General features: G+C 40.2%; 1 protein-coding gene across 2 annotated transcripts in view; it reads left to right on the top strand.

Moving 5' to 3' along the window:
- Positions 1–23,173, top strand: part of dock7 (dedicator of cytokinesis 7) — a 46,997-nt gene that overhangs the window by 21,670 nt on the left and 2,154 nt on the right. The window contains exons 22-49 of one of the 2 annotated variants that reach the window (XM_020602734.1): positions 579–748; positions 1,837–1,929; positions 3,649–3,738; positions 6,258–6,353; positions 6,466–6,606; positions 6,904–7,017; positions 7,423–7,590; positions 7,900–8,039; positions 8,436–8,605; positions 9,429–9,607; positions 9,864–10,046; positions 10,746–10,881; positions 11,176–11,272; positions 12,866–12,962; positions 13,129–13,263; positions 13,376–13,528; positions 14,119–14,277; positions 14,477–14,577; positions 14,685–14,877; positions 15,017–15,160; positions 15,474–15,605; positions 16,667–16,681; positions 19,714–19,839; positions 20,095–20,184; positions 20,326–20,562; positions 20,750–20,893; positions 21,078–21,184; positions 22,001–22,168. In XM_020602734.1, the coding sequence (XP_020458390.1) occupies positions 579–748; positions 1,837–1,929; positions 3,649–3,738; positions 6,258–6,353; positions 6,466–6,606; positions 6,904–7,017; positions 7,423–7,590; positions 7,900–8,039; positions 8,436–8,605; positions 9,429–9,607; positions 9,864–10,046; positions 10,746–10,881; positions 11,176–11,272; positions 12,866–12,962; positions 13,129–13,263; positions 13,376–13,528; positions 14,119–14,277; positions 14,477–14,577; positions 14,685–14,877; positions 15,017–15,160; positions 15,474–15,605; positions 16,667–16,681; positions 19,714–19,839; positions 20,095–20,184; positions 20,326–20,562; positions 20,750–20,893; positions 21,078–21,184; positions 22,001–22,168 (3,778 nt within the window). Of the gene's footprint in view, positions 1–123; positions 145–578; positions 749–1,836; positions 1,930–3,648; positions 4,480–6,257; positions 6,354–6,465; positions 6,607–6,903; positions 7,018–7,422; positions 7,591–7,899; positions 8,040–8,435; positions 8,606–9,428; positions 9,608–9,863; positions 10,047–10,745; positions 10,882–11,175; positions 11,273–12,865; positions 12,963–13,128; positions 13,264–13,375; positions 13,529–14,118; positions 14,278–14,476; positions 14,578–14,684; positions 14,878–15,016; positions 15,161–15,473; positions 15,606–16,666; positions 16,682–19,713; positions 19,840–20,094; positions 20,185–20,325; positions 20,563–20,749; positions 20,894–21,077; positions 21,185–22,000; positions 22,169–23,173 lie in introns of those variants that run through there. The other variant, XM_020602731.1, reaches the window with a different exon arrangement.

Genomic DNA, 23,173 nt, shown 5'->3' with positions numbered 1-23,173 from the left:
CACCAATTCACCCCCATTGGGTGTCTTTGACCAAATCTACCTACCATAATTTTTCTTCTATTTCTTTTTATCTTTTGCTTTTTATCTCCCACATCCATTTTGTCCTCTGCTTGTCCAACACAGACCCCTGCTCATCCTTAACAGGTAGATATGGTCCATTGCCATACATCTTAATCTGTGTGCAGTTGTTCTTTCCCTGAAAAGTTGTTTAGTTCTTTAAATGATGTTGCATTTTAGTAGAGCGTTGGTTGTGTGGTAGAAGACGTTTTCCTACAGTCCTCCTGTATTCGCTCATAAACTATCCACTGCCAAGAAACACTGGTTTCTTGATGTAACTTGAACCATGTGTGAATAAATACATTATTGAACTTCTTATGTGTCTGTTCACCACATCTAAGATAAAGGGTTGTGTCTGGGTACACTTTCTTTTTGATAGGATTTGGGTGGTACAAATTTAAATGTGGGCTCTGGGAGTTAACATGAAACCATCATGTCAGTGGACTTCCAGTGGCTTGCCACTAGTACTTATTCCCATCACAGTCCAGTTGTCCCACTTTCCTTTGTCTGTGTTGTCCCAGGACCAGGAGGGCTGGGAGGTTCGGTTCACTATGCCACCATGGCTCGCTCAGCTGTTCGACCAGCCAGCCTCAATCTCAACCGCTCTCGTAGCCTTAGTAACAGTAACCCTGACATCTCCGGTACACCCACCTCTCCTGACGATGAGGTCCGCTCTATCATTGGCAGCAAGGTAAGGTCCTCAAGCACTGTCTTCTTTTATACATGAGCCTGTAACTTCTTTCATCTAAGTACTTGTTTTTAAATGTAAAAAAATTATGTGTCCTTAATGAGGACAGATGCACCAAACACAGTTATTCGTGGTTTTTGGGCACTCAGCCTTGTTGGACTGTTGATGGCACTGTATATGGATTTCAGATATTGCAGTTAATATATAACAGTGATGTAATCTAGAAGCTCTTATTGATTTGTGATGATATTTATACAAGCTCATGTAACTGAATCTATACATTATGGCACAGGTCATCCATGTGTACAGTGACCCTGGGGGCTAGTTTATCAACATGTACACTTTATAGCCAATGCATAATCATAAGCTTGGACATCTTATCTCTCTAACTGCTGTAACAGCAACCTGTCACACACACGTGCATGCACACACAATGTTTAGTGTGTCCAGGCTGTGAAAAGCATATGAGACATTTAGTTTCCACAGTCTCATCAGTAAAGCAGACGCTGTAAAAAGATACAGCAGCACATTATTTTAAAAGTCATTTCACTAACAATAGTGTAATCTTGTCTGTCTCTACTAGCATTCTTTGTTCCTGTTTCTTTTTCTTCTTTCCTTTTGTCATGCATTTTGTCTGGGATATTTTGTGATTTGCAATTTGAAACATTTTGTTTTAACTTAAGCCAAAATGTATTTGAGCAGTGAATGAATTATGTTATGAGCCCTCTCTAATTGTCTTGCTGAACTTGTAACCATGATATGATGGATGCAGCCCCCTGTGTGATGAATGTTCCCTTTGCTGCTAATACCTGACTAAACCTTTTTTCTGTTGTCTCTGAGGGAAGGGAAGTTAATTTTTACTGAGAGGGAGAGAGACAACCTGTGTGCTTTGCTCCTCTGTGGTGATGATTTGGATTTTTAATTTACTGACAGCTAACTGTTTTTGGGGCCCTTGGCATCTTTCAGCAGTCCTGACCTTTCTTTGAACCTCTGTAACTTGTCATTATTCCTTCCCTCCTCCTTCCCCCGTGCTGCTCACTCATTCCCCTGCCTCCTGCCTGCCTTGTGTCAATTGAACTTGGCACCCCTAGGGCTTAGACCGCTCCAACTCGTGGGTGCACACCATGGGCTGTAAGAGTGCCCCCTGGGGATCCAGCCCTGGTTCCGCTCCAGAAACCATGCAGGTGGTTTTATGAATGCCCTGTCCTCCACTTTGCCTCACTATGAAATGAGCTTGCCCTGTTCACCTTGAAAGGATACTGGGATATTTGGAGTTTTGGTTTGATATTGATAGGAAAGTTATTGTTTGGGCATGGGGGCAATCCTTATCCTTCTTAAGACTTTCACTTTTTATATCCACTTTTTTCATGTTGTCATAATCACATCCCTCATTTATGGACTCAGCCTAGAAGGTTAGTGGTTTTTGTTTACATGACTATTGATTGGCAATATTCTTCCTGTTTCTCCAAACTAGAGAGAACTGAACTATGTACAAATTGGCTAGTGTAGTGTCAGGACAAAAAAAAAAGACCAAAACTTCAGAGTATTACAGTATTCTGGTAAAGGTATAATCACAACCCTCTCATGATCCCATACATGGGAGTCACAGCCGCCTCCATGACTGTCTGTCTGTCATGCTAGATTATCACGTGTCATCCCTCTTTACTTATTACAATGAACACCTCTCTTTTTCTCAGTACTACAGGAAAAGATGCATATTCTGAATCCAGATATTGCAGTGCTGGATTTGAATCGATACCACAGTTTTTTTGTGGCTGTGATTTCTTCTACGTTGTTGGCGTTCCCTTTCTTTTTATGTCAAACCTGCCTGCTTTTTTGCGTTTACATTGGTCGTTTATTTTTAAACCTAAAGCCAGGACATAATCTTTATCACAGAGGATGTTGGAGTGGTGGAGAAAAAGAGTAGTGTTAGAAATCACCTTCATCAGCAGGACAGATTTTTGCCTTCATTTCATTTCATTTAATCTGTTATTCTCTTTTCTCATTTCTGCTTTTAACATAAGTTATTCACTTTAAGCCTATATCATTCAACTGTCAGCTAGAATCCCTGCATGACTTTGTACCAACCCTGCATAACATTCACTTTGTCACAGGAGCATGGTATATCTGTGTGTGTGGATGTGTCTGTCCATGTGTAAGGTGTTTGTCAGCTTCACTTCCTGTCTTCATTTGATGTTGTCCTCTGTCATTTTAAGTTGTCATAACCTAAACTTTTGTGAGTTATTAATTTATGCATACAATAATATGAGTACTGGGAAAACAAGGCAATTAATTATGCACATTGTAAATATCCTAAAATCACATCTAGATAACCATATTAAATTGAATGTCCCTACATTTACAGGATATACACATCGTCAGCATTTGACCTTCACTGAAAAATTATGTTAGCTTACTTGCTGATAGTAACATTTGTGATACTATATGTGGTTTTACATCTCTGAAGTATTGAATTCAGCTTGAGTGATGCAGAATGGCACATCATTAAGCATTGGCTGTAGTATCAGATAAAATAAATCAATCTTGTCTTTTTACTTGATCCCAGAAAGATTTATGCAGCCGTTTTGCATCCCCCCCTTTAAAGCACTTGAAATACAGATGTATCTGACTGTTTTAGATTATGGGTACAACATTTTTAAGTGTTGTGATCCTGTCTTGTGTATAAATGTTTAAATGTTTTGTGTCTTCATGTGCAACAACTGCAGTATGTGCAAGCAAACACAAAAGTGTTCAAGTGTGTTTGTATGTGTATGTATGTATGTGAGGGTTTGTGTGACCCAGCAGACACATTTATCTGTGTGCTGTGAAAAAAGGTGCAACCCCATGCTCTCGTTGCTCCTCCACTAACCTTGTTGTCACCGTTCCATTCATTCCACCCATAGGCCATGGAGCGCTGTGGCAATCGCATGTCTTCGCACACTGAGAGCGCCAGTTTCTTGCAAACTTTAACAGGACGGTTGCCCACAAAAAAGGTAGAGCCACTTGCACTGGGAGGAGGAGCCAGTTCCACCCGCCTCTTTTATTTATTTGTTCACCTCCTCATCTGTTTTGTCTGTGGATGTGTGCTTCTGGATCGGTTAATGTTGTATTTGATGGTTGTGGAGTCTTGTTGAATGCGGAATGTCACTGATCTGCCTCTTGTTCTGGATGTTTTTGATGACATGAATGTTGGCTGTAGTCTGGCTAACACTAACTGTGTGGTACAGTAAACTGTAGCCATGTGGTCTGGGAAGTCTTTCTTCATTGTGCAACACTGACTCTGTCCCTGACTGCAAATTGTGTTTGGTTTTCATTTATTAAAGCCCAACACTGTTTGCTTTTGTAATGTTAAAATTGTTTCTTTTTTTTAAAAGGTGGACATAGTAAATGCAACTTGAGTTCAGGTCCACTTACTGGCTTTCAGTGGCATTTTTGGTCTTCCTCAGGGAATGATTTTGTTAATACTTTTGCTTTAAGTGACGTTTCTAGTAAATACACCTATATAATCTGTAAAATATTAAGATAATGTATCTTATCTTTAGGCAGCAGTTACATAATATAGAGATTTTACATGTGTGTATCTGTCAGGCCCTGCCCCTTATCTTTATGTCCACAAGGTTAAAGACGACACTGGACTGGAGTCAGTGTTAGCCGGACTGTGTTGGATGTTGGTTTTGCATAAAACACAGAGCTATATAAATGCAAGTTATTAATATAGTACCTAGAAAAAGTGAAGAACAATACATTTTCCTCTGCTAAAATTGAGTTTACTTTATGTATAAAAAAGAGAACATATTTTAACCATATATTAAAATATAGTACAAAATACTGTTAAAGTATTTGCATGGTGAAGAATGCATTTTCATAATTTCTAAATAGTAGAAATTGTTTCACCCTATTGATAATTGTATTTTTGTGATTATTATGTTGTTTATTTTTAATGTATTTATTTGGTAAGCTGAGTTGTAACCCCTAATCTCACTTTGTCTTTAATCAAGTTAATTTTCAGTGTTGGGGCACCAGAGCTTTACTGGGCTATATTGTTCCTTCATATAGAGAATATTATTATCACTAATCACTGAAACAGTTTTTGGTTCTAAAATTGATAACTTTCACAGAGTTAATTAGAGGTTGAGATGGAAGTCTGTCTATCTGTATTAATTGCATCTTTAGCCACTTTAGTTTTATGTTAATATCACCGAGTGGTAAATTAATTTTGGGACTCTCTTTTGGTATATACAGTCACTCTAGAAAGGATTCAAACCCCTTCACTTTTGATTTTAAACTCAAAAACCTAAATCTTTCACTTACAAATGTATTCAGACCCTTATTGCCCCTTTGGCAACATTTATTTCTTGATTAAGTCTCAATACGCTTTGCACACCTGGGTTTGGGCAGTTTATTTTATTCTTCCTGGCAGAATTGTTATAAGCTCCATCAGACTGGATGAGAAGTTTCAGTGAACGGCCATCTTCAGGTCTCTCCTCAGATGTTCTGTAGGGTTTAGGTTTGTGCCCAGTGACAGTCAGACACTTTGTCTTGAAGCCATTCCCATGTTGTTTTGGTTGTGTGCTTCACATCACTGCTTTACTTAAAGGTGAACTTGTTTTCCCCTTATGCTCTGAATCCTTTAAATGCTGTTTTACAAATTTGAAGAGGACTGTCATATGCCTTTTGAGTCTAATCACTCTCCCATAAAGGCTTGATTGATGGAGAGCTGCTGACATTGTCTTTCTCTCATTTTCTAATATTTCTGCACAGGACTTCTGCTCTGGGTCTTTGTCACCTCCCTCACCTAGGCCCTTCTTGCCTGATTACTCACTTTGGCCGAATGTCAAACTCTGGCAAGAGTTCTGGTTTCGAAACGCCTTCTGTTTCACAATTATTCAGTCCACCGTGCTCCTGGGAACACTCAAAGCTTTAGAAATGGTTTTATAACCTTTCACCTCGCTGTGCCTTGCCAAAATTGTATCTCTGAGGTCTATAGAGAGTTTGTTGCTTTGGTTTTTGTCCTGTCATGCTGAGTAAATTGTGGGTCCTTAAAGATACAGGTGTGTACCTTTCTTAACTACGGTCAATAAATTCAGCTTGACCGCCACAGTAAAGGGTCTAAATGTGTTTGTAAATGATAGATTTCAGTTTTTGGATTTTAACATTTGCCACTCTTCTTAAAAACTTGTTTTCACTTCGGCGTTACGAGTTATTTAATGTGGGTCAAAAATGGCAATTTTTATGAATTTGAAATAAAAAATTAATTTGTGACTTCTTGAAAAAGAGTGCACAATCTGAATGAGACTGCCAGATTAAATAAATAAAAACCACAACACAATAAAATGTGAAAAAAGTGAATGGGTGTATACTTCCTGAAGCCACTGTATAACAAGTTAGGATAGAGAGTGATGCCTTTGCTGGTACCTCACATTCTTTTTGGCTCTATTACTTTCTGCTCTCTTTCCTCTCTCTGTTCTCCCTCCCCATCTCTTTTGTCTCTTTGCATATACTTTGTTCTCAGCTTTTCCATGAGGAGTTGGCCCTCCAGTGGGTGGTGAGCAGTGGAAGCGTCAGGGAGGGTGCTCTACAGCAGGCCTGGTTTTTCTTTGAACTTATGGTAGGAAATGAAATGGCAGGGATGGGGGGCACATTGTTTTTGTCAGCTATCACAGTACACCACTTCTTCAGAGAATTTCATGACAACATCCCATGTTTTACCCTGTCCACAGGTGAAGAGCATTATCCACCACTTGTATTTCGCTGACCGCTTAGAGTCGCCCAGGAAGAACCGGTTCCCAGAGCGCTTCATGGATGACATTACAGCCCTGGTCAGCACCATAGCTGGTGACATTGTTTCTCGCTTCCAGAAGGTAACTACTGAGCCTGTTAAGTATATCATAGGGGCTCCCAGTGGGCATACGGTTATCATGGCAGTTTAGAGACTAGCAAGGGAGGCCACAGAATATGTAATATTGTCACAGTAATAAAAAAAAAAAAAAAAAATTATTTTATTCACTTGTACTTTAGTTGACACTTTTTTTACACTTTGTGGATACAGTGTTTGCCCCCTTTTTTTTTAAATGACTTTATACAATGTAGTAAAGCAGAAATCATGTTCAAATTGCCAGCTCTACAGACGTTTTAACAAGTGTTTCTCATCCAATTAGGACCTGGAGCTGGTGGAGAGACTGAACACTAGTCTGGCCTTCTTTCTGAATGACTTGCTGTCAGTCATGGACCGCGGTTTTGTTTTCACCCTAATCAGGGCATATTTAAAACAGGTATTTTTTTTATATGTTTTTATAATATACAGTTCCTTTTTAGCTCCGTTAACTGATACAGGATAATGATATTGTAGCAGACAAAATGGAAGAAGACAGTTGCCTGAGTACTCCCTTAAAAAAAATCAAGATCTCCTTTTAGTATAGGTATTTATTGAAAACTACTGCCAGATATTTTCTTGTCTATGTTTTGGTGCTGTGCAGCATATAGTACCTTTATTGCTTGGTCTTGTGTTCAGTTTTAGATTTATAAATAAAGCTTTTGAGGTTTCTTCACAGCACTATGAATATATCACTATGGGTCAGTTATTTACACAGCACATAGTGGTTATGATTGTATGGTTAAGATGCATAAGTAAATATATATTTTTTAAAAATATTCAGTGCACTGCCTCCTCTCTCCAGGTGTCCACAAAACTTTACACTCTGCAGAACCCAACCCTCGAGTCTTTGAGGCTTGATTTCTTGAGAATCATTTGTAGCCACGAACACTACGTGACCTTAAATCTGCCCTGCAGCCTGCTGACACCGCCTGCCTCACCTTCACCTTCTGTGTCTTCAGCAACGTCACAGGTCAGACAAAAAGAGACTGAGGAGAGACCTGCATGCAAATAGATGTGTGTGTCACGGTAATTGATCATGGTTGACATCGTGCTACTTGTTAAATTCTACCAACTCATTCCTCGCAGCCGTTTTGCTGCAGTTTTGGCTTGTTTTGTCAGATTGTTTTTTTGTTCTTTTTTGGTCATAACTTGTCATGAGTTATTAACATGCAGATACACAAAAAATGAGGGAGGGTGGAATATTACCTTGATTTACAGGCAAAAAATACCACAGATAAAACATCTGGGTGGTGTTGTTGCTCTATCTTCTTTCCCACAGAGCTCTGGATTCTCCACACATGTACAGGATCAGAAGATAGCCAACATGTTTGAGCTGTCTGTGCCCTTCAGAGAGCAGCACTATCTGGCTGGACTAGTACTGTCTGAGCTGTCTGTAATACTGGACCCCGATAATGAGGGGTTAGTATACTTGTATATCTGTGCATTAATGGAGGGTCCTTACAAAGCATGTCTTCTTACTGAAAGGGTGTCATTATGTGTGGTTGTCTCTGTTTGAGCAGGACGTCTCCCCAACAAATAGGTATATATTGCAAATAAAGAACAGTGATATTTAAAGCTTAGTCCTCTGTTTCTCTATTTCTGTTGGTGAGAGATAAACCTGTTTGCATGCTGATTTGTGAATAAGTGCAAACATGCTGAACAAGCATGGGAATGAGTTTTACAGAGGTGTCTTAATGCTCATAGGATCTCTTATCTCTTACTTTTCATAAACTAAAATCTCTCGTTCCTCTTTGTTTTACTTTGTCTTTATTCATTTTTTGCCATTTTCTGTCTTCTTTCCCTTTTCCTTTCTAGGATGTTTGGCCTACATAAGAAAGTGGTGAGCGTTGTTCATAACCTCTTGTCCAGCCACGATTCTGACCCGCGCTATGCTGATCCTGAGGTCAAGGCCCGGGTTGCTATGCTTTACCTGCCTCTCATTGGCATTGTCATGGAAACACTACCACAGCTTCATGACTTTACAGGTAAAGTTTAGGAACAATACTTTGAACATACATTAACAAGCAGTTTTTTGCTTGGCAACTTTATTGTTGTTGAATTCTTCTGTCAGACACAAACATGTCAGCTATCACATGTAACTATCCAGTCAGCAGCACTCTTAACATGTTCTGCTTAACAGTATGTGGTACACATTAGGCAGACTGTTTCTCTGCTGTGATGTGCTGAGATGTAATGAGACGATTCAAACAGCTGCAGCTGTAAAGTTCCGTTGTAACCATTCATAATTTATCCTTTGATGCCCAAAAGGTTATCATTTGACCTGCAAGGTATGTTGTACCCTGACATACTGTTACCAGCTGATCTGGTACATTATGTTATGATCTAGGGTGAAGATGAAAACTCGCTCAGTGAATCTCAGCCTGTTCTTAACACATTTCTTTTTTTCTCTCACAACCCCCTACGCTAGTAAATGTGTCTTTCTTGTGCCTTGAGCTGGTATTTAAATGACACATTCATAAATGTTTGAATATTAGCAGTGGTTACTAATTTAAGGCCGTGTTACAAAGTTCAAAGGTCTGAATAAAATTTGGCAACTATTAAAGCCAGTTCCAGCTTTAGCTTTTTATTTCTCAAGTTTGATCCAATCACATTATTAATATCCCAGATAGGTTTAACATAATTGTAACATTGCTCCATTAGTCTCAGACTTGTTTGGAGCAGGGAGAGCACACACAAATTGCAGTTAATGTCATATTCATATTTGCTGGTATAACTCTTCAAGTGTCATCTCCAATTCCAGTTAATTGGTCAGTTTAACTTTGTGTTTTCTTCGATTTACATCACTAGAGTCCCATAACCAGTGGGGTCGGCCAGGTGGTCCCCAGGGAGCAGCAGTTGGCAGCAGTGGAGAAGAGACAGAGGGAGAGGGTAACAGCATGATCAGCCAGACTGTCGCCATGGCGATAGCCGGCACTTCCCCTGCCTGCCCAATGTCCCGGCCAAGCAGCTTCTTGCTCAACTCGCAGGTAACCTCCTGTTAAAACTGCAGGACACAGTGAGTGTCCTTATTTTTCTAGTCTCTGGTATTTATCTTTCTCTCCAGCGCAACAGCCGATTTTAATATTGCCCTACAAATGTAATTGTACCATATCTTGAATTGAGAGAACAACTCTTCTATTATGTTTTTATAAAATCTTAAATTAAACTGGCTGCCAGTTGTTATTTTATCACTTTTGTAGGCTCTTCTTTTAGTCTCTGACTCCTCCCTGTTCATCCCTGCAGGCGAGTCGTCAGCATGGAAGCTTCTCGGCTGAGTCCAGTCGTAGTTTGCTCATCTGTCTACTGTGGGTGCTGAAGAACGCTGACGAGCTGGTGTTACAGAAATGGTTCACAGACCTGTCAGTGTCTCAGCTCAACCGCCTGCTGGATCTCCTCTACCTCTGTGTCTCCTGTTTCGAATACAAGGTTAACATCAATGGTGTACACACTCAGTTGCCAGTTTATTAGGTACACCTAGCGCAACAGGCCTGCCATAAATTATACCTTCATTAAGGTTACTGTATGTCTTGCGTTTGTGTTGAAACTGTTTTATTCACATTTGGAAGGTGCTGTTGAACTCTATTGCATTATACTTGTCTATCCTATTTGTATCACTGAGGGTAGGCTAAATAAACACATCTCTGTATAATGATTGTATAGTTGAGTCAGCACCTACTAAAAACAGTATACATTATCACTTTCATGAGGGAGGATTTATTGCAGGGATGCTGTATTAGACTGCATTCGTTTTAGCTGGGTGTTCCGGTTAAACTGCTAGCTGAATGTATGTTCACTTTCTCTATCAACTGTCCTAAATCTTTTGTGGATGATTGGTTGTGTACTCTCCTGTCTCATATAGAACATACGCTTTTCTGCAGTTAATATGCTTTGGCTACTGCTTGTGGTGATAAACTAAGCAAAGCAGACAACTTCCTGCATTCTATGCCATAATCAGCTGTTTCTTTCTGTGTATTTTAAGCACTTTCTGCTATGTGTGTTTGCTTTTATGCTACTAACCTGCTTTGCTCGCCGGGTGCTAAGCTGCAAATAACTTTCCCGCTGTGTGTTCTCTACCCTCACCCTGTGCCTCATGGATACAAGGCCCATTTTGTGTTCACTATGCAGGGAAAGAAAGCTTTTGAACGGATGAATAGCTTGACCTTTAAGAAGTCCAAAGACATGAAGGCCAAACTGGAGGAGGCCATACTAGGCAGCATTGGAGCCAGACAGGAGATGGTGCGACGCAGCCGTGGACAGCTAGGTGGGTGGACATATTTTGGCACATACTCACATGTGTACAACACACACAAACAAATCCAAATAAACCAGGATTGCTGGACTATTAAAAGTTGACTGATACATAGAGAATTACAGATCCATAGTGAATCACTATATCGTGCTTTTCACCCTCCATACACACAGCTCACATACAGTATAACCATCAACTTAGTTAGTACTGTAGATACAGCTACAGCGATTCAGTCACACTTGTGAACTTGTAGCCTCTTTCAGCACCATTAAAAAAAAAGTAAATAATTGTGTCCCCATCACTTAGAGCGGAGTCCATCTGGCAGCGCTTTTGGCAGTCAGGAGAACCTTCGATGGAGGAAGGATATGACCCACTGGAGACAAAACAGCGAAAAGTTGGACAAGTATGCTGTTTCAAACAGTTCACTTTCAAATGTGTATGACAGTGTGCATCCTCCCATTGAATCTCCAGCTCCTTTTCTGTTTTTATTTGGAATCAGTCATTTAGAAGTAAATACCAGTCAGTACATTATATATTGCATTCAAGTGTGAAATAAGAGGGTGCAAATCCTACTAAAGTTTACTCAGCAATGGTGCCAAAGCCCATTCATCTCTCATTATTATTTTCCATATGTGTTGCTGGATTTACACAAGAACAGAACATGTAAAATGTGACTGCCAGGCAATTTATTTGTCTGATGATCAACTAAAGATATCTGTCTAGCACGCACTCTTAAAGTTTTGGGTTTTGTATTTTATGTCAGTTTTTCTCAGATGTTGACACAAAATAGTGTTGTGCTCTTTTGGTTTGAACATTTCTGTTCTTTTGTGAAATCAACTCCAGCCTTTGTTTTCTGTTCATTTCCATTTGTTCTCTCATGCTGCTGTGTTTTTGTTTATGTGTAGGAGTCACAGATCAGTCAGGTATTGTATGGTCCACATTTGCAGTGTGTTCCTTTGAGTTTCTCCCTACTTTAGTTTCTCATTGATGGTGTATTCTTATGCATATGGGAAGTCAGGCAGTTGAAATGGCAAAACAAATGCATTGGTTTATATTAGATTAGACTTTCTGATAAACTCTCCTTTTGAACAAGTCACAAAAAAGGTTATCTAATTTTTTAGGGTGTGCTAAGTAAAGCTATTTCAGCTGCATTGTAATCATGTTATCTCACTTTTAACTTTCTGAGTTCACACTTGCACATGAATGCACCAACAGAGACCCTTGAACCTCCCCCATCCCATCGGTCCCCCTGTCCTGGTAACCGTGTCTGTCTCAGGGCTGGTAGTGGTTGCAGTGGGTCTGTTTTGCTTTTTAACCAGTGTGCTTCTTGTTTTGGGGTTCAAAGTCATGTGCCTCCTTGGTTGCTGCTGAATCAAAAAACAAGACAAATTTAGCCATAGATTTGTCTGTCATAGATTATTTGTTGGCTCAGAACAAAAAATTTGATACTTACAAACTAGTCCCAGGTTCATATACTTAAATGTTTTAGGACATGTAGATATATGACATTTAACCTTGGTGTTCCACCTATAGGCCAGGAATGGATTACATAGCTGTTCATTTACTTAGTAATGAAGACCAGATGATGATGAATCTCTTCAAACCTCTTAACTCTCCAGTGAGTGAAGTGATAGGTTTAGGCTGTAACTGGATTAGCATGCAGTGTTTGAAAAGGTTGAGATGTTTGCCATGCAAGTTAAGCAGTCTTGCCGTGCAACACTGGATTTCACATGGAGCAAGACAAATAGCTATAATACACTTAGCACAGTTGTTGCAAGAAAACCTATTATGTCAGCAGTGAATTTGATAAAATAATAAAATTGGCTGTCTCACCCGGCACATGCATTTTTCTTACATACATGGACTTTTACATGGTTCAGGATTATGGGTAATCGCTTGACTGTGGTGACTGAAAGCTCATGCAATGTTGAAGGATACATCATAAAAAACATAGTGAGCTGTTTATTAATGTGTGACTTTGGTTTCTCTGTTATAGGACCAGAGCAGAGTTGGAACATGAAGCGCTTATTGATGGTAACCTTGCAACAGAGGCCAACTTAATTATTCTTGATACTTTGGAGATCATTGTACAGGTATGCAAGCATACAGAACCTTCTACATTTACCTAAGCACAATGAAAACAGGCATCAGCACAATTACAAACGAAACCACTGTTACAATTATGTAGTCATACACTTAAGCATACATAAATCCTGCCGCGCTCTTGTGACAACTCTCTTTGCATCCCCCTCTCCACAGACGGTATCAGTGACAGAGTCGAAGGAGAGTATCCTGGGTGGTGTGCTGAAGGTGCTGCTCCACAGCATGGCCTGTAACCAGAGTGCCCTCTACCTGCAGCATTGTTTTGCTACACAGAGGGCGCTGGTGTCTAAGGTTAGACTACTGGACTTTTATTAATTAACTTAATTTAACTTCATTCTTACAATTTCTTCCAGGACATCATCATATTTTATTAATTTGGGTGTATTACTCTTTGGTTGTGCAGTTTCCTGAACTGCTGTTTGAGGAAGAGACAGAGCAGTGCGCTGACCTGTGTTTGCGACTGCTGAGGAGCTGCAGCAGCAGCATCAGCACCATCAGGGCCCATGCTAGTGCTTCCCTCTATCTCCTCATGAGGCAAAACTTTGAGATTGGCAACGTGAGTACATTGCTGTTCTCCACCCCATGGTCATGAACAAAAGTTGCTTTCCAACCGACAGCACAGCATCTTAGCTTAAAATGCTTTCATGAAACTAGTATCAGTGGTGAAGGTTCAGCCTACCACCACCCATGCCCCCAGAAATGGCCTCTCATTCAATTTCACATGTTAAGAAACATTGTAACCCCTTTTTCAGGGAGCATACTCTTCAGAATGAGATGATTTTTAAAAGCACTGTCATTAAAAATATGTTTGTTAATATGAAGAACAAATTTAGTGCTGGTTGGCCAGGTTTACTATTATCTTTTACTGTTATTATTTTTCTTTCATTTTATATTACCCATTTTAGTACAATACCAAACACTGTAATCAGCTTTCCAGCTTAGGTTCATTTACTTGGATGCATCATTGCATTTGTATTAATACAGACAGACATTCCATACACAGACCTTATGAAAATGACTTCCAAACTAGAGGGAAATTGGCTCTGCTGCTTCTTTCACTGTCCATATCTCTCACACTAAAGACAGTGGCCTTGACAAAATATTATTTGTTCAACTTTTTTTTTCTCTTTGTGGTTATACTTTCAGAACTTTGCCAGAGTGAAGATGCAAGTGACCATGTCTCTTTCTTCGCTGGTGGGAACATCTCAGAATTTTAATGAGGAGTTCCTGCGTCGTTCTCTGAAGACTATCCTCACATACGCAGAGGAGGACCTTGAGCTTAGGGAGACCACCTTCCCAGACCAGGTACTGATTTATCCATCAGGTTGTTTATTCAATGTCTGCTACTGGGGATTTGCTGACGACTAATTACTTATGGTTAATGCTGAATTCAGTGGTTCTTTTTTTTTACTTCTGTACCCCCCCCCCTACACATTGTTTAGTGTAAGATAAAATACTGGGGAAGCAACTTATGTAAAGTAAGTCTGCCACTTTTTTTTTCTAGGTCCAGGACCTTGTTTTTAACTTGCACATGATCCTATCTGACACAGTGAAGATGAAAGAGCACCAGGAGGATCCTGAGATGCTGATAGATCTCATGTACAGGTACAGAAAACAAGTGCACTCAAGCAAACTCCTTTTGGTTACTTCTCAGTGTACTACAGTCACGTGTCCGGTGTGTCTCTGTCTTTTCATTTCATGTTTATCTCCAGGATTGCAAAAGGTTACCAGACGTCTCCAGACCTACGGCTGACGTGGCTTCAGAACATGGCTGGAAAACACTCAGAGAGGAACAACCACGCTGAGGCTGCTCAGTGTCTGGTGCACAGTGCTGCCCTGGTAGCAGAATACCTCAGCATGCTGGAGGATCGCAAGTATCTGCCTGTGGGCTGTGTCACCTTTCAGGTAGGGACAGTCCAAGTAATATTGCTTGTACATACAGTAAGCCTGTCCGCTGAGGTAATCTCCATAATGTCTAGATGCAAATAATGTCTTCTAATGCACATGCTTGTATTGTATGTATGTGTATGCACGTGTGCTCCAGAATATTTCTTCTAACGTGCTGGAAGAATCTGCAGTCTCTGATGATGTGGTGTCACCGGATGAAGAGGGCATTTGCTCAGGGAAATACTTCACAGAGATCGGTCTTGTGGGACTCCTGGAGCAGGCTGCTGCCTCCTTCTCCATGGTGAGAAGAGGAGGAGGAGGAGGAGGAGGAGATGGTTGATTAGATGGAAGGATGCTGACAAAGATGACGTAGATTAAGTTGCGAGTTTTGGAGCAAGTGGCTTCCTCTTTCTCTCACAAAATGAATGAATTTCACTGGGGGTCATAGTTATTTGATTTAAATATACAGGGTTACTCAGAATAGCTGCATTTTTAGCCTAAGTACTACTGGTCAGATTTACATGGAACTTGTCTAAATCCATAAGTTTAGACAGATGTGTAGTTTTGGATGACTGATTGTACTGCACTAATAGCTGTCTCTCTCACCCTCCCAGGCCGGCATGTACGAGGCCGTAAATGAAGTTTATAAGGTACTGATCCCTATCCATGAAGCCAACAGGGATGCAAAGAAGCTATCCACCATTCATGGTAAACTACAGGAAGCCTTTGGGAAGATTGTTCACCAGGTAAACACACACACATAGTGTTGATCTCCTCTTCCTCACTAGACTCCAGCAGCCTCATGTGATGGATTTTTACAAGAGCCAAAAGAGAAAAGTATTTCTTACCTCAATGTGACTCGGATTTGATGTTTAGTTTCCATTATCTCTTCCTACGAAAACATCACATCTGGGTTATACAGGGTTACAAATGTTTTTTCACTTGTTCTTGTGTAAATCCAGTTAGAGCCATGTAGTGCAGATGTTGAAAATGATAAGTGGACAGTGTGTTCCAAAATCATCATTCAGTATAAAGACCTCACAACCTCACTCACACAGTCAGATGAATGTTTTGCACAGATGGCCTTTTATCATACACAGTACTTCTGTCACATCTGTGAGGCAGTATAGAGGGCATAGGTTTCTTCCAGCAGGGATTTTTAAATTAGTAAACTGAGATAAAAACAAGGTCCAGATACAAGGATCACTGCTTCTCATCTGCAGTGCCTCAGAATAATTTGCATTCGTTAGTGTTGACACAGGTACAGTAACCTCAAACAAGAAATGTCCTGCTTATGTATTCACATTGCTTACAAACCAGCTTTCACACAGATGCAGCTTTGCATGATTTTATTATTTGCCCCTTTTAATTCTTACATATATGTATATTTATTTAGATTTTGTCCGATGCCTTGCATGCTTTATTATAAAATATGAAACTAAGGATGCATGAGGTGTGGGAAGACCAATTGTGGTTTTTCTTAAGGGCTGGTTGTGTGACTCTGTGTGAGCAAAGTTACAGTCATCTGAGGTGCAGAGCAACAGCTCTTACAAAGTCAGCATTTACTTGGTGACAAAACATGATCACCCTTGCCTCATTCTCTAAGGCTAAGATCCCATGTTTACTTCAGAAAAAGGTGTGAGGTCTGTTGCTGTATTCTCCTGCTCGATACTTAGTAACATGGATTTAACTAATTTGAGAGTCCATTCTTCTTGTTGTAACATCGCTGTGGGTGTTTGTGCCACAATGAGTGTGAGGGTGTATGTGTGTCGTCGTTCACTTGTCCTGTATTCTCTTTGTCACACAGAGTACTGGCTGGGAGGTAGGTGGCTAAAGGTTCATGCTTGGCCCTGTTCATGTTGTTTATCTTTTTGTATTTATTTACTCTCATCTTTTTATTTGCAAAGCCATTGGCAGCATTCAGTTACTCTCTGCTTTGTTACGTACATCCAGTTCATTAACATCTGCAGACAATGTTACCTGTCTGCCCCCACTAGGGGACACTTGCTATACGAGCAGCAACATCCTCACCAAATTCCTCTATTGCTCTGTCCTCTTACTGTGCAAGAGGATCTTTGTTTTGTTTTTTTTTTTGTACATGACATTGTTGGCAGGCTGTGCATGGAAGCCACAGTATGTGACAATAATGACAAGAACCTCAGCGAATGCATCACCTGCACAACCGCCTTTTTCCCATCCTCACCTTCTGTCTCTCTGCTGGTGTGTCAGCCAGAAAAAACACATATTGGCTGGCACCATCTGTTGTCACACTTCATCTTCCAACACAGGGCTCGATTTCAGTGCACTGTTTTTATGTGAAGGGTATCTGTTAGCCTCCCCGCTCTAGCTGTGGGTCTTTCTTTCCATGCACAATTCAATAAGCCTTTTAAAACAGGGTGTTTCAAACTTGCATTGGGTTGAATCTGGAACCAAATTTCCGGAGCAGTCAAGTGTTTTCCAAGAGGGTTCAACTCACAGTAATCTCAGGATTACTTGATTTATCCCTTTTGATTTTGATTAGTTTTGTATTCATGCCTTTTCTTTTAAAAATGCAGACTAAATCGACCCCTGATGTTTGGGTTTTTTTTTTTTTGTTTTTTTTTTTTTTTTTTTGCATCCATTGCTCTTTTGTTAACAGTATTAACTCCTGAGTTTGTTGCATGACATGGACAGTGATTTTGGACATGCACTGAGTGCATGGTGTGTTTCTGAAGGTTGTGGATCTTTTTCTCACTTAAATCTTTCTGTTTTGTTTGTAACTGTCTGTTTTTGCATGGTCTGGATCCTCCTCAGTCAATTCTTTCTTAAAATTAATGGAGATATTTTTGCTGTTGTGTTGTTTTTGTAATTCTCCAGAGGAACCAAGTCCTGATTAAAATTTTGTTCTTTTTTTTTTTCTCCTGTTTCATTTCCCTGGTTGCCGACCCTTCCTTTCCACTTTACTTAATTGTGTCTTGTGGTAAGTTCCTTAGTTTTCAGGGCTTCTTAAATTGTTGCTTCTTATTTGTATTTAAATCAGCCATTAAAGGTATATATTTAAATTTCCAAAAACTTGTAGTTATCAAGAAGGTTTATGTAATTATCTTTTACAAGAATATGGATCTGTCACCTTGATTTTCTACAGCTTCCCCCCCCCAAACTATGCCAAACACACACACACACACACACACACACACACACACACACACACCCCCCAAACTATGCCAAACACACACACACACACACACATAGAGAGCTTTTTGCATACACCTGTGCCATACCTGATGGGCATCCTTTCTTTACTTAATTGTGGAGCTACCTTCTGGATTTTCTTTCCAAGTAGAAATCTGTGCAGCACAAAATTCTGAGGTTCTGGATTTCAGTGGAGTACTTTCCCATTAATACTTGCTGAGATATCATGGGTTATGGCAATATGAAGAAGTTATGTCTGTTTTTGTTCTGTAGAAACACTTTTATCAGTGCTGCTTTTGTTCTCTTTCTGTGCCCTAAGGTTGCTTTTAGCAGCCTTCACCCAGTTTAGAATTTGAGCTTGGTGGCCTTTTTTTTTTTTCTTTTCAAAACAGAAAAACAAACATGGAAATATGTGCAAACGAGTTAAATTTGACTTCAATTTATTGAGCAATATTTAGATGTACTATATTACAGGGGGTGTTGTGGGGTCTCAGACCTTCTATTGACAGCTTGGACCCCGTGAAAACCTCAAAATGAAATTTCAGGGGAGTCTCAGACGTGCACCTAGTTATTTTCTATTTACTTACACAATATTATTTACTTGCATGGAACTTTAGAAACATTTGTTTTTAAAAGATTACAGTACAAATATATTTTTAACACTGCATTTATGATATTGTACCAAAAGTGATCCTCTGCCAGAAGCACATTATGGTCTGGGGCTGTTACTGTAAAGACAAATCATCTGATGTATGTACACCTACAGCTGCTCTTGTCTGGATAAAATCCTCCTAAAACACAACATGCAATATCCTCTGTTTTAGTAACAAAGGTCTTTGAAAAACTTGACCATTTGATGAAACTGTAACTGAATAGTGAGTCGGATTGATCTGTACGGTATTCGTCCTTTACTGTGGATCTTGAGTTGCTTTCATGTGTCACTGTAATTTTATGTGCCAATCTGTAAATATTGTATGTAGATGGAGTGCATGTTTCCAATACAGCAGTAGATGCAGATATGTCATACCTGTACTACTGTGGTTACAGTTGAACAAATGTGTGGATGGTGTTCTGGAGGTTGCTGACCCTCCTCTTGGTTGCTCTCTGTCAGACACTGAGTTCCATAGATATCTCAGCCCTTGTATTAACTTGTATGCTGTAGAGCGAGTGCAACACAGTGAGCAGAATAAGCAAAATCAGTGTTTGCGCTCAGACTGTGAGCTAAGGTCTGTTGTTGTCAAATGGATTTCTTCTAAGAAAACACAGCAGCAAAAGCATTCACTTGTTCATTATAGTGACTTGGGCGGCTGTGGCTCAGGAGGTAGAGCGGGTCGTTTCCTAACCGGAGGATTAGCGGTTTGATTCCCGGCTTGTCCAGTCAACATGTTGAGGTGTCCTTGATCAAGACACTGAACCCCCAGTTGCTCCCGGTGATGTCACTGGTGTGTGAATGCGTGAGTGCTTGGGAGTGCGAATGGCCGAATAATGTGAAAGCGCTTTGAGTGTGCTGTAAAAGCATAGAAAGGCGCTATACAAGTATAAGACCATTTACTTTTCACTTATTCTTTATCTGAAGTCACATTTGGATGATGACTTTAGTTTGGATCTAAGTAATGTGTGAATTTAATTCAAATTCCTGCTCAGCACTTAACATGTAGCTTTCTCTGCTTGCAGGATGTGAAGAGGATGTTTGGTACTTACTTCAGAGTTGGATTTTATGGTTCAAAATTTGGAGACTTGGATGAGCAGGAGTTTGTGTACAAGGAGCCTGCCATCACAAAGCTGGCAGAAATCTCTCACAGGCTAGAGGTAAATATGACAAGATTACAAAACTATTTGTAATAAATGCCAAATAGGAGACGGTTACATGTGACATTCCCATAAGGTTTTATTCCAGGACTCGAATAAATGTTTTTATGACAGATTTTTAATCCAACCACTTAATTTAAAAGGTCCAGCAGTGTTGTGTTCAGACTAGGATTTGAATTGGTTTTATTTCTTAGACATCTGTGCTGTTAGTCTTCTACCAGAGGTTAATGGGGCCTGTGCTGCACTTCCTCTTAGGGTTTCTATGGGGAGCGATTTGGAGAGGACCAGGTAGAAGTCATTAAGGACTCCAACCCAGTGGACAAGTGCAAACTGGACCCAAATAAAGTTAGTTGTTAGGCAGAGTGCACACTTGCATATTGTTGGACAAATGACAGTTCACATTGATTATAGTCAAGTCATTAGTCTGAATATCCAAGAGAAGGGTAGAAACACAACCTAAAGACTGAACCATTTCTCCTCCTGTAGGCATTCGTTCAGATCACATATGTGGAGCCGTACTTTGACACTTATGAGATGAAGGACCGCATCACCTATTTTGACAAGAACTACAACTTGAGACGTTTTGTTTACTGCACCCCTTTCACTCTGGATGGGCGGGCCCATGGGGACCTGCATGAACAGTTCAAACGCAAGACCATCCTAACCACCTCTCATGCTTTCCCTTACATCAAGACGCGGATAAACATCATCCACAAAGAGGAGGTTGGTGAATGATTCCAGTTTACAGAAAAACAAGATGAAGATCACTTAGACTTTTTATTGTTTTTTAGAAAGCTACAGATCTCCATTGTTGGAAAATTAATTTTGAAGATCAGGTGTCCTTTTTAATCTAACCTTTGCTGCGCACGTTCACCCTGATCACTAAAACCGCTTGTATGTCACTTTCCAGATTATTTCCACACCCATCGAGGTGGCAATAGAGGACATGCAGAAGAAAACCCAGGAACTGGCCTTTGCCACCCACCAGGACCCTGCTGATGCCAAGATGTTGCAGATGGTCCTACAGGGATCAGTTGGCACAACTGTCAACCAGGTAAAGGTATTTTGTAAAATAGATTCAGTGAAGTGTTTCATTTCCCAGGAAACATTAGGATACGGGGTTTCTGCTTTGAGTTTTGATATTTTGACATACCAACACATTATTATAGATGAACTATTCATAAAGCTTATGAAAGTAAGTAATGTTGTAGCATGATCAAATGATCTGGTTTCATCAGGGTCCTTTGGAGGTGGCCCAGGTGTTCCTGTCAGAGATCCCTAGTGACCCCAAACTGTACAGACACCACAACAAGCTCCGGCTCTGCTTCAAAGACTTCACAAAGAGGTATGGACAGCGCATGATGAATGGCAGTCCTGTGAACAGTATGTTGTAAAAATGGGGTCCGATCTCCTGAAAAATATGTCTTACCAAGTACGTAAAATGGTAAATGGACTGTATTTATATAGCGCTTTTTCCCACAGTGTGTTGCACTGGCCATAGCGCTTTACAGGAGATCATACACCATTCACCCATTCACACACAACATTCACACACCGATGACGACAGGCTGCCACACAACGGCGCTAGTCAAGCCACCGGGAGCAATTCGGGGTTTAGTGTCTTGCTCAGGGACACTTAGGCATGTGGGGAGACCGGGAGTCGAACCAACTTGCTGGTCAGGAGACGACTGCCCTACCTCGTGAGCCACAGCCACCCTCTCCTGAAAAAATGCTTTACTATAGTATACGGTGAAAATGTGGTCCGACCCTGTCCTGAAAATTATGCCATGTTGTAAAAATGGGGAACATAATGTCCTTAAAAAGCTGACCATTTTGATATTTGAATAGTTTTTCTAGCTGAAATTATGCAGGAGGAGTTGAGTGGAAAAAAAAAGTACGGAAGAATAATAATAATGATCACCTTTAATTGGCCAAGTATGTTACACACATAAGGAATTTGTTTCTGATACAGAACAGAATAATAAATAAAGAACAGGATAACAATAGTGTGGATGCTTACTCAGCACCCACACAATAATATTCATTCACAGTTACCTAAATGTAAGCCCATTAAACCTTGCTGCATCACCTTACTCAAAGCAATATACAGAAAGAATAGTACAGAATTTTCATGACAGTATTTCATGGCTCTTCCCCAAAGGTGTGAAGATGCCCTGCGTAAGAACAAAAGTCTAATTGGTCCGGACCAGAAGGAGTACCAGAGGGAGCTGGAGAGGAATTACCACCGGCTGAAGGAGGCACTGCAGCCCCTGATCAACAGAAAGATCCCTCAGCTCTATAAGCCTGTGCTGCAGGTCAACTCACACAGGTAGGACTGAACTGGGGCACTGCCTCTGTGCGTGACAGAGTAACTGTGTGAGAGATAATGAGCACGTGTGGCGCCAGATAATGCTCTGTATTGTGGATGTAAAATTAAATCTTAGTCTTTGTTTTTTGCTTCTGTAAAAATGCAGCAAACGGACAGCTTGACAAGGTAGTTTGAGACTGTGAGACTACATTTTGTGATGCTTAATGTTGTGTGTTTGCATCATTTGTATAGTTTACGCTTCTCATCGGTATTTCTGGGACGCCAGGGCATAGTTAGAGCTGTGTTCCAGATAAGAAAATGTAATCAGGGGATCTTTACAACAGTATAAGTGGAATTTTTCACTAGGTTCACATTGGGAAATCTTCATTTTACATTCACATAATAATGTTGCATATAAAATAACATCAACCCTATTTTTTATCTTTGGGGTCACAAATTTGTGGCTGAAAGTACTACTGTATCTACTGCTGGACAAAAAATGGAGCCTTTCTCATTCATTTGTAAGCGGCCATTCATACTGAGTGCAGTAAAATGTAACTCCATGCTGGTTTTTTTTTTTATGCAAGGGTCTGCGTTGGTTGGGGGTGAGGGAACTATAAATGAATAGAGAGGGCTGCATTCGATACTCAGTCTGAACATGGGCTAAGAGGGCCAGCAGCAGTGTTAAGCAGCAGGATGTAGGATATAGTTCAACTTTTTGGAGCCAGGATGACTTTCCAGAGTTGTACAGTCGTGTCTATGAGTGTCACAAATCGCTGTGTTGTGATTTGGCATCTAATGTGCTGTAAACACATAAATCATTTCCCACATCTGGACCTCACAGTTGCTCTGTTGTTGTTTTACTGTAGGATGAATATCTGTGAGAATCGAGCTTTAGGGAAATGACAATAGATAAACCATTCTAAGTAATGCCTAAATCAGTAGGATATACAGCAAGTCCACTTAATGCTCCAACTCATGTTTTGTGTTCTGTGAGATCAAACTAGTGTGAGAGCTGAAAACCAG

Source organism: Monopterus albus, unplaced genomic scaffold (assembly GCF_001952655.1).
Source record: "Monopterus albus unplaced genomic scaffold, M_albus_1.0 scaffold58.1, whole genome shotgun sequence".
Taxonomy (NCBI): Eukaryota; Metazoa; Chordata; class Actinopteri; order Synbranchiformes; family Synbranchidae; genus Monopterus; species Monopterus albus.
The sequence above is the reverse complement of the archived record's forward strand: the minus strand, read 5'-3'. Positions and strand labels throughout refer to the sequence as shown.